The 12,006-nt window shown below is 42.2% G+C and overlaps 1 protein-coding gene across 1 annotated transcript; it reads right to left on the bottom strand.

The window, feature by feature from the left end:
• Positions 1–972: 972 nt before the first annotated feature.
• On the bottom strand, positions 973–10,210 carry LOC120961486 (catalase-like). The gene is made up of 2 exons (XM_040385207.2): positions 9,979–10,210; positions 973–2,789 (listed from the first exon to the last, which is right to left on the bottom strand). The coding sequence occupies exons 1-2, from the start codon at positions 10,030–10,032 to the stop codon at positions 1,329–1,331; spliced, it is 1,515 nt and encodes a 504-aa protein (XP_040241141.2). The 5' UTR covers positions 10,033–10,210; the 3' UTR covers positions 973–1,328.
• Between the last annotated feature and the right edge of the window lie 1,796 nt (positions 10,211–12,006).

Below are 12,006 nucleotides of genomic sequence, written 5' to 3'. Positions count from 1 at the left end.
ATTTTAGAATGAATAATTAACTAAATATACCTTTTTAAAAAAGAGGGTCTTTTATCACCGACAAACCGACGTGACACTTCGAACAAAATGAGCTTCAAAAGTTGTCTCCTTATTTCAAATCAAAATACGTTAAACACTAGCGCCATCTCTATAATGATTCGCTTACTACACTGACACAGAGAAGAAACTGCTAAACCCCTTTTTTGTTTTTCTTCGCAAATTCCAATGCGTATTGTTTTATGTACTTCTCACATCTTTTGCATTGATTTGAAAACTTATAAAATGATTTTCCTGTGTGTTTTGTCCAATTATTCTCACAAAATCTTGCCTCACACTTCCTTCGCCATTTGTATTTAGAAAAATTGTTTACATCGAAGCAGCAGTGAACAGAGCTTACTTTGACAGAAGTGTTCGCCTCACTGGTAAATGACAGTACTTTCGTGTGGGACACTTTTGTAACGCCAGTGTCACGTCGGTTTGTCGGTGCTTTTATTTCAAATCTGCTCAAATTACAAAGATGACTGCACCTTCACATTATAAACGTCTATGAGCAGAACTGTCAAAATCAACTGTCAATATACGACAAGTTCAAATGCACGGAAAATCCACCACAGTGGAACGAAAGGACACAATGCGTATATCGAATTGCCTACATTAAGGCGATTTAAAAAAACGTATCTGTTGATTTACATGATTTGTAATCATACACCTTGAGACTCAGAATGCAGTTTATATGTTTATTTTAATTTTGCCTTTATTCTTGCCTTTTTTTGGATGTATTTTCTCAAATATTTATTATTTAATTTAGGCTACAGTAATAACGAGTAACCTAGAAACATGGGAAACATATTGCATACCTGCAGGCGCATAGCAAATTCCAGTCCTTTCTGGCGCATCAGTTCCCAAGTGTAGCGTAGAACCGGCTCAGAGATATTAGTGCTTGTTTTCGCATCGAAGGACCAAAAATTTAAATTACTTTTATAAAACCATAAGATTTTATTAGATTTTATGGATAAAATTGTTTACAAAAATAACAATTACACGAGCGTCTGGCACTCGCTTGGGAAATATTGCACTCGGATGCACTTACGTGGGGTTTAAGCAATTGCATGCCAAATACAAAGAAAAGAAGATCAAAAGTACAGAATAACATAAGCCCCTTTCCCTCTAGCTGGTGTAAATCCTAAGCAAAAACTATTGCCGGCAGCTTCTTGAGCCGCTTCTCCACCCACTGGCGGCAACGTAATGATTGTGTGCTTCTTGACCGGTGCATGATAGAATGCTGAACGATACCGAATGTTTGTTTTGCTACTTCCGCGTCGATCACCTTACAGATTGGCCGTGCGGCGCAGTTTCAGTCCCTCGGAAAGGTGACGGCCAAAATCGGCATCAACCATGGCGAAATTCTTCACCGCACGTTCCTGCAGGAACGGCGACGCATCCTTCAGGTGTCCGACGATGTTGTTGATCAGGCGCTGGCGGCCAGCGTCATCCAGCACGCGACGGTAGAACACGGTCGCCTGCGAGAAATTGTCCTCATCTCCCGTTTCGTACCGGTTAACGTCGCCGGACAGCTTCAGCGGCGTGTTCTGCAGCTTGTGCGCCCTCGGGCAGGTTTGCGGACCGCTGAACGAGTTCGGGAAGTAGTTCGGCGCGCCGCCCTGATTGTCGGTGCAGTTCATCGGCCCATCGCGCTGGAAGTTGCGGGTCGCCACCCGGTAAGGGCAGTTGACCGGCAGCATCAGATAGTTGGCACCCACGCGGTGACGGTGCGTATCGGCGTAAGCGAACAGACGCGCCTGCAGCATCTTGTCGGGCGACGGCTCGATGCCGGGCACCAGGTGAGATGGGGCAAACGCGGCCTGTTCCACCTCGGCGAAGTAGTTGCTCGGGTTGCGGTCCAGCACCATGCGACCGACCGGAATGAGCGGGAATTCGTTCTGCGGCCAAACCTTGGTCAGATCGAACGGATTGTACGGAACCTTTTCGGCCTGCTCGAACGTCATCACCTGCACCTTGAGCGTCCAGCTGGGGAAGTCCTTCTTGGCGATCGCATTGTACAGGTCGCGAATGCTGTAGTCCGGATCGGTGGCGGTCAGCTCGTTCGCACGAGCCGGATCCAGATTCTTAATGCCCTGATCCGTCTTGAAGTGGAACTTGCAGTACACTGGCTTGCCGTCCGCGTTGACCAGCTTGTACGTGTGTGAACCGTACCCGTTCATGAAACGGTAACCGTCCGGAGTGCCCCGGTCCGAGAACAGGAACATCGTCTGGTGCGTCGTCTCCGGTCGCAGCGAAATAAAGTCCCAGAACATGTCCGGATCCTTCAGGTGCGTCGCGGGGTTGCGCTTTTGCGTGTGGATGAAGCTCGGGAACAGCACCGGATCACGGATGAAGAAGATGGGCGTATTGTTGCCGACCATATCCCACACCCCATCGTCCGTGTAGAACTTGACGGCGAAACCGCGCGGATCGCGTACCGTATCGGCCGAGCCGCTCTCGCCGCCGACGGTAGAGAAGCGTACGGCTAGTGGCGTTTTCTTGCCAACCTTCTCGAACAGCTTGGCGGCACAGTACTGCGTGATGTCGTGGGTAACCTCGAAGTAACCGAACGCACCGGCACCCTTAGCGTGCACAACGCGCTCCGGAATACGCTCACGGTCAAAGTGGGCCAGCTCGTCGATCAGGTGAACGTCCTGCAGCAGCACCGGTCCGCGCGGACCTGCCGTCTCCGAGGCGGTCTTGGTACCGACGGGAGCACCATGGCTCATCGTAGCCGTCACCTTATCCTGTAAAGATATATGAGAACGAAAACACACACATATTATTAATCAGAACGTAACAATCGACCAGTTCTTGGACGTCAAGGTAAAGCGAATGTGCGGCGCACGAATTGCGTGCACGGGTACATTCTATAATCTGACCTAGTTCGATGGCGACGTAAAAAATACGGGAAGTCAATGTTACTTCTATCTTACTACTTAAAGCTTGTTATGCATAGCGAAAACCAAGGCACTTTATGAAGTCTACGATTCGATCTCTACGAAACCTTTCCCGTCCTCAAACGACTGAACAACGATCATGAACACATCGCACGGCTTGATCTGCATGCTCCAAATGTCTTGTTTTTCGCTCCATTTTCGCACGCATCCTTCTAATCAACTAATCATGTCCCTTTTTCGCATGAACAATCGGCAATGGGGGTTGAAAGGGAAGAGAACGGTTCAATCAACTCCATGTTTTCTCGAGCGATGCTACGATCATGTACAGTTCATCAGCTTAAATGCACGATTAACCGGGGCGCTAGTAAGTGAAAAGTAAAAACCAGACGTGAAAAAAAGAGAGCCCCGAATGACCCAGATAAATTCCAGGTGTGTTTACGCGACGAAACCGTGGGTTCGTCGGCACGAGGCGACCAGAGTTCGTGTGACTTTCGAATGCGGGGTACACGATGGTCAAGAGTATTAAGAGCACAGCCATTCACTGGATATATTGTTGGGGAAGGCATCATGTGGTTTAGATAAAATGCTAGAAAGGTTACGAATGTTTCGCACTCAATGTCTAATAGCAATTGGAATAGTTTCAATCAGTTGCAACCAGACCAGTTTGTTACACAAAATCAATCAAAATTCAAATATACAATTGTCTTATTGGAATGATTGGTAAAAGCTGTAAAGCATATATGAAGCATACATAGCATATAATAACACATTTATTATGAATTGATGCCTATTTTTCTGTTGAATGAAAACTGCGTGTATTGTTACATGTACACAACATAACTCGTTGTATAGTAGATCTTACTAATAGGACAATGATGCCACTTGAGACTCTTAGCTACCCAGCCAATTAGCACAAACCTTCCGGATGATTGCATTTGCACCTGTGGTAGCATTCTTTGTAACCCTTCAGTGATGAAATGCACCAGAGGGGGGCAGGTAATGCACTAAACGATATGTATTTAGACTAGAACGGCCAACGGTTTCTAGAGTAAAACATTAAAGTGGATCGTTGCAGGTGATACTTAAATTCGACCTTGACTGGACACCGGAACAAATAGTGCTACCGTCGTTAATGTGTGTGTGTGTATGTTTTTTTTTGCAACATATTATCACACCGCTTTGTGTTTGTGCTATCGTTTGTGCTACATAAAGTGCATCGGCTTGGTTCGTCTGCTCGGCCTTGAAGAGGGAGTGTTTGCAAATTATTTAAGAAGTTAACATAAGCAATTGGGGTGGAGCGATACAATTAGCACCCCGTTTTCGTTCGTTCGATTACAGTTTGGCAAAAAAGAGCAGTTTGCAGCAGAACAACCACGCAATCGGGGCGTGCGATTGGCATGATCTGGAACATACCAAGAGGGTCACATCACTCTCAAAGTATATGTCATAAAGTTAAACAAGCATTTTATCTAAAATTATCGATTTTTTCAATTTCACAAAAGTAAGGGGATTTTTTACGAAGAAGTACTCCAAATATTTGCTTTAGCTGGTGTTGCCAGTGTTATTGGCTCGATTGTAAACGAGTTTTCACATTCCCGGCTGATATCGCATGCTTCGGACCCACCAAATCTTATCGGAGCTTAGTCGATTGGGGTACGTGTAATCGCCGAAAAATATTGCACTATAATGGGGTAGAAAGAAACACTGACGACATTACGGCTTGAAGTTGAATGAAAAAGCTTCACTGCTTCGCAAAGATAGCCCACTGGAGATTACACAAGTAAAGAAAGCTTCTTTTTCATATAATAAACAAAACTTACATGTTTACCACTCAGGTTCTGGTGTGTGTGTGTGTGCAGAAGAAAATGAGCAACAATGCCGATTGCGTTTGTGTGCTCGGCGTTGATTACTGACACAAATGCAACCTCATTGAATCGAAAGAGAGAGAGAGAGAGATTGAGCTTTATCTTATCACAAGCGACGACCAACGGACACTCCAAAAAGGTCACCAACTGGCTTAAGGCATGCAAACAACGGTTGTTTTGTGCGGTAGAACTGAGGACTGAAGACGAGGTTTAATTTTTAAACGAATTATCTTATCGACTGTCAGAATTGTTGGGGCTTAGAAACATACACCAACTCTTTGACATTGTTGCTGAATCACTACGAACTTTAAATCGGCGTTTATTTTTGTTATATCGTCGAATGTCTGAAAGCTATACTAACCAACCATCCAACACTTTTACTAAGAGGACAAGCATCTGGTGGGAACAACCGCTACCACAAGAGCAAAAAGGTATACGCACTGGAAAAAAAATAAAACAAAGGTCTAGTACCGGTTTCTTCCATTTTCCGGTGCACCTTAAGACATCGCCGACCCCTAAGGAGCGCCACAACAAAATTCCACATGACATTACGATCAGTGAAAAAATAGGAACACAAAAAAACACGCAAACCGGTCACGCATAATATCTCTATGAGTCCGGGCGACTTGTGGAAGAGAAGGAGTAGCTGTTATTGCAGTTAAAAATGGATAATTTTTCACTTTTTTTGTTTTGGTTTTGATTACGAACTGCATAGGTGGTTTGCCGGGGTTCAATTATTCAAGTTACTGGAGCTTGCGCTTGTAAACAGTTTCCCCTCTCACTGTCTGGCGAGCGCAGAGGCGCACTTCGAAGGTTTTGCGTATGAGCAATGTAATTAATTTCTTTAAATTTAACCGGCGGGAGTTGTTGGAGAGTTTTTGTTTAATACATTCCACGTACTGCTATTGTTTTGAGTCGATTAAAATAAAAATACACTTCAAAACAAAGAAATGTATTTATTAATATGTATTGTATAAGAATGCAACTAAAATGCATAACTATTAATACCTAATCCTAGGTACATTCGAAAGTTCTAATTTCAATGTAGGCTGATATATTTCAATTTACTAAATAATGTTGCACTACATCATCTTAATCCAAATCAGGCTAGTTGTTTTACAAAAAATACACGTAAAAACGTCGTACAATCAGCTTCTTCTGGATAGTCTTGCATCCCTTGTTTCATAATTGAGCGCAAAACTCGTTTTAACGCATTTATACTTGAAGTTTATCCAGTGGTATTTAGGATGCATAGCAATGCAAGGAGAACGCCTAGGCCTTGTCGCAGTTGCAGTATGCGCGCATGATCTTTTATTCGTTCCTACAAAGTGACACATATTTTGCTCAACAATAACATCGCCCTCTACACACCGGTACAAATTTCATGTGTCTATTAGCTTCTAAATTTGAACTATATTAGCTTCTAAATTTACTATCGCAACAAATACACCGCAAGTACAAGTATGTTGCGGTTGACACCTGGAGTAACTGCGCAAATGTTAACTACTACTATTATGACCGCGTTTCGGTAGCACAACCACAACCACTGGAACGAATAATAGCCTCGCATACCGGACGATTGATAATTTTAAACTCATTATCATTGTTGATTCAACGTCGCGGTCAGTCCGCGAACAAAGTGACGCGTAAGAATAGGACAAAGCAAGAAAACGGCAAAAATGTGCATGAGTCTTGTAAAATTCTAGCTGCCATTTTGAATGGTTTAAAGAAAGTCTCAAGTAAGAAAGAAATGTAAGTTAATTTTTGTTTTTTTTTTCATTCGTGCAAGTAGCGTTAAAGTGGCATAAAAGTAGAAAAAAAACATATAATTGCAGCAAACCAAACACAAACTCATTTCGCTCCTGTGCTGGTACTGATAGTTGAAAGGTGTTTTCTTTTGGCTAGGAAGATTACAAATCAACCAACTGTTGTTGATTGACAATGCAATTGTTAATTTTTGCAATTTAATTCAACCGAAACAGCTATCACCCTACGGAGATGTTGCTCACATAATTAAAGACAGGCGGTTCCAGACAAAACATCTTCCTTTGCAAAGTGATAAGTCATCTTAACCTTCAAGATACGTTCAATTTCGGTATTACCAAACAGTAGGAGCTCAGGCGTATTATACACTTTTTCACATTTGAACTTGTATCAATTCGCTCACAAGATTACTGCATCACCAGCTGTCGGCGAGAGGTTGACCTATTGACCCGACACCCGATCGTTGTTTGTCTTCCTGCAGTCAACGCCGAGTAATTAAAACTCCTCTCCCACGAACAGGACACCTTCGCCCTCGCCACTACTAAAACCGGTAGATTAGCTGTTATCAGTTAGGTGGGCAAAGGGGGCAAAATCGTTCGTCTTCTATGTGTCAAGATCCGGAGCATATAAAATCCGTACCTCAAAAGCCCTAAGCAATTGTCCTAAATTTGATAAAGAAAGCAAAAGCTGTTAATTCGATGTAGTACTGCTGACTTTTTGGTTCTAGCTTGGTGGTGTAATATCTACCTTCCACACAGCCGTTACAGGCGGGGTAAGGTAACTGGTCCCTTGGTGTTATGTGACAGGTCGTTACCGACAATCGACGATCTTAAGAGGGGCTGGCTGCTGGTTGGGCGAGGGCTGCTGCTCATTAAATGGCGCGTTATCTTGTATCGCCCGATGCGATAATGGGCCTTGCAGTACACAATCAAAAGTGGACTTGCACACAACAACCCCCCTCCCGGTTATACCTCGGTCACGTACCGATACGAGAAGGACTTTGGTATCTAAACCATCAAAAGTCTGGATGGCGTGGGGTTGATATGTTACCCGATTAAATGTTTGAACGTTGGGCGCTAAAAGACTCAAAGTGTCTTGGACATGCTGTGGGCGATGCATCTTCCTGCGATGCTCACGTATAGCGCGATTGCGCTCGATCGCGATAGCCGGTGGAGCGTAATTATACTTCAACCAGATCACCCGATCGCAATGACTTCATGAACAGCATAAAAATAACACTCCCGTTTAATCGCCGTTCAACCATCAGCAGTGCTGTGCATAAATAATTATCTTTCGGTTCGGTCGTTTGCAGGCGGTGCGTGTTTTTATGGCGATATAATAGCTGTCACATCACTCATCGTCATTCGATTGGAGACAAATTCATCATCAGCATCATGGTCACACGAAACGGGTATTATGAGAAGATGTAGTTCAATGTTTTTACACAAAGAATAAAAGTAACAGGGTTACAAAAGGAACAACTACAGCAGACTCGAGAGCTGCAATTTCTCAGTAGGTAGTAGCAAGACACATTTGCAGTTTAGAAAACTGTGACCTGCGTTGCTAATTGATTACAATTGTCTTGCAGTGGCTGGAATGCTGCCGGTGAGAAACAATCTTTCCGGCCAAGGGTGCTTGCCAGCGGACATGTAATGTATTTGATGTAATGAGAGGTGTTTGCACGAATGAAGGTTATTATCATCGCGGGGGCTCGCTGTATCCACAGATCCCCCAGTAGTCGAGAATAAAATGTTCTCTTCGCACCTTTTTCCCAATGTGATGCGGTGGAAAACGCTAAGCTTCGAATGATTTATTAAAACTGAACAATAATTAATCAGCTGCGTTAATGCATCAAACAAATTATTTTTCGCCGCGCACGAAGTGCATCGGCTGTAGGTGCAGATGGGAAAACCCTCTTTTTTAATTAATTACACAAAAATGATGAGCCACTGGTACCGAACTAATTATACGATCGAATAACTATTTAGAACTACAACCTTGCAATTTCACAACCCTGTAGTTTATTTGTTCCGCCCCTCTGACTGTGGTTCCGTTTCGATCAATGGTAAGGAACTGCTTTACCCTCTTGAAGTTTAACCAAATAATCGAATCATCTAACTAAATCAGCTTTTGATATTTTTTTCCTTTGTACAAACCCAAAGGATTAATTGAATATCGCCAGCGATCTGCTCAATCGAAGTGTAACGGGGGTGTTTGAAAATTATTACCGCGCAATTGCAACAGACGGCGGCATCGTTGCATCGTATCGGCTTTTCTATTGATTATGTTTTTGCATGTTGTAAACGATCCTTTGGTAAAGATATCGTCGAACCGGAACTTATTTCTACACTATTCTAGCGTGGTAATAGGAAGGGATTAGGGGGGGAAAAGAGACAGCCCGCCCGCTAAGTGATTCACAGACTTGGGTTTGCTAATTTTGCAAATCATGCTATCGACAGTTCTAGCAGAAGACCTGTGTGTGTGCGCTTTGCCGGGTGGGGGGACTTTGGCCGTTAGTACTATAACGTCCATTGCAGCGAGTAGCTTTGTAAATATTTGAAAATGGCGTTATCATGTGCAGATGCAACAACCACTTGTGATGGATCTATTTACATATGTTCTGGTCAAACAAAAAAAAAATCTGCTATGAATGATGCAACTACAGCAAATGGTTTTGAAAGTCTCGCAAAAATGAAAACCTAACAGTACTTTTTTATATGAAACAACGTTCGAAAACCTGGTAAATATGAGTTTACAAACTAAGTTTACTTCCTTTTCTTGAGTTTATTTTCAATGCCGTGACTACTTCGTGACAGGTTGAAGCCTTTTCCCTTCTTTTACACCAGCAAAAAATATTTACCAGATGGTCAAGGTAAACGTTCAATGCCATCAGACCACGTAAGATTCATGAATTCACACAACGCGCAAGAGCGATATATTTTTTTTATTTCCCCCGATCGGATCAGTTTTTAATTCCAGCATACTACTACTATCGGCTTCGCTGCGCAGTTTGATTCGTACCACACTTTACTCGAAGTCACTGCGCTCTTGATCACCCGGTGGTGCTGGTTTGAGGCTCTTTCGTATGGCGATGCTGGCCAGAGGCCGTGCGGTTTTGCATTCTATTACTTTCTGCCATCGAAAATCAGCACCGAATGAATAAAGATCACCCTTACGGTCGAATTTCAGCAACACGCTGTTTTGGAAAAGGCCGCGCATATGGGTAAGTGGAAGCGAAATGAAATACTCAACCAAACCTATCGAACGGGAAATTGGACTTTTGTGGACGATTTACTTGCTGCTAAGCAGCACTATTGGACATGTTCCAAAGTTCGTACGGTCATGGTACGCGGTACGACGATAGGTTAACCCATACACGGTCGAATTGGTCGACACTGTTTGCGTACCTTCTGGGCATCCTTGTATGCGTTCAGCTGGTTTTCGGCCGGATTGCGCGACATTGCTGATGGGATTTGTTTTCCGTTTCACTGGCACACTGGAGTCAACGATTTGCTAAAACAGTGATTAAAATATCACTAGAAGGCACAGTACAGCGCACACAAAACACGATTGGACGCTACCGAGACGTTCGTCTGGCGTAAAACAATTGCAAGTAAATAACCGGACTGTTGACTTATTTTTATAGAGAACTGAAAGCTGGAGATGTACAGCTGGTGGAGCAATGAAAGCTCCGGAACGATCCGTTCCGACAACGAAGAACCATCCGGTCAGTATTACAGGGTGGCTCAAAAGTATTCTATGCAGATTTTATTGATTGATTATTGAAGTTTAATTTAATTTCAATTAATCCATTGACTGGACATATGGTACCTTTCTTTACACGCCAAAACCAAAACTGCCAGAACGCTTACGTAAATAAAATAAAAAACACAAATTAAATATTTTTTTTTACCCTGTTTCAGGCAACAAGGGTAGCCAAAACGATTTTGATTGCTTATTTCTCTGATTCTAGGAATCCAATTGACTTGAAATTTGGAATGTGTGTGTAACACAGCCATCGTTCTCTGATTTTTTTTCTTTGATTTTTTTTTGAGTAAAATAAACTTGTTTTTTTTTTTTAATTTTTTGCTATACCCATACCGAGCTACTGGCAACCGAGCTACCCGGGTAGTTAGCGATTTGAGGGCTTATAACGTATGACTACGTTTTTCAATACAGGCGGTCCCCGAGATACACGGTACCTCTTATACGCGGATTCGGAGATACGCGGTATTCAAAATTTGACAATTCTTTGAGCAAATTGTACTGATTTGACACATCAATTTTAAATTGCCAAATAATTTCCGTTTTGATCGAATGTTAAAAACTATTTCAAATGGTTTAAAACTGTTATATTCAGTAAGAATCATATCAACTAATTCATAAAGTAACTATAACCTCCCCCTACTTGCAAAATTACACGAACATTACTGATATTTTAGCTGGAAACCACGAGATTCGACTTACGCGGAAATTCGAGATACGCGGTATTTTGTGACCGTTTTCGGTCCCCATTAACCGTGTATCTCGGGGACCGCCTGTACAAGCGTCCCCCGAGTTACGACCCCCTCGAGTTACGACGATTCGCAGATACGACGATTTTGATTTTGACAGTTAAAAGTTGTCATTGACAAGAAATTGATGTATTTTTTTTTTGAATTTCTGGGCTGATAACCGTTATACATACATTTCCAAAGATTCCACAACTACCCTATCTTGAATATCTATATTGTGTACGGTTTTTAAAATATAATTATTACATTATCGAACATTATTTTAAATAAAATACACGATATCATAAAATCCAACTCTTCAACTTCGGTTATAAATTTTATGTTCATAGATATTCGACATACGACTTTTTCGACTTACGCCTTGCTTTGGGACATTTTTTCGGTCCCAAATACAGTCGTATCTCGGGGGACACCTGTATTAATGCAATATCCTGATGAACATTGAATAAAATAATGCAGTTTCCGTAATTGTGCATTGATTGGTTCAACTTAAAATCGTTTTTTTGTTATAGCTTTTCCAAGTTGATCGGATTTTTTTGAAAAATTAAAAAAGGTAAAATACATTTAGCCGGTCTCATGATACAGTCGTCAACTCGTACGACTTAACAACATGCCCGTCATGGGTTCAAGCCCCAAATAGACCGTGCCGCCATACGTAGGACTGACTATTCTGCTATGGTGGGGTAATTAAAAAAGTCATTGAAAGCCAAGCCCATAAGTGGTACAGGCAGTCCTTGACCGACAACGGTTGTTGAGCCAAAAAAAAAAAAAATACATTTACACATTTACTTTATTATTATTATTATTATTATTATTTATTCCGAAAGTTATCCAGCTGGCATAAGCTTACATAACATACTTATTTCTATAGTTAATGCTAAAGAACAGTGCTAACAAAAACGCATCAAAAAACATAACAAG

Source organism: Anopheles coluzzii, chromosome 2 (assembly GCF_943734685.1).
Source record: "Anopheles coluzzii chromosome 2, AcolN3, whole genome shotgun sequence".
Lineage (NCBI taxonomy): Eukaryota > Metazoa > Arthropoda > Insecta > Diptera > Culicidae > Anopheles > Anopheles coluzzii.
This window is presented reverse-complemented; position numbering and strand designations above follow the sequence as displayed.

Excerpts from the sequence above, each read along its gene's own strand:
- LOC120961486 (XM_040385207.2), bottom strand. The coding sequence starts at position 10,032 with ATGTCGCGCAATCCGGCCGAAAACCAGCTGAACGCATACAAGGATGCC. Across the intron at positions 2,790-9,978 it reads CATACAAGGATGCCCAGAAG|GATAAGGTGACGGCTACGAT; the intron begins GTACGCAAACAG and ends ATATCTTTACAG.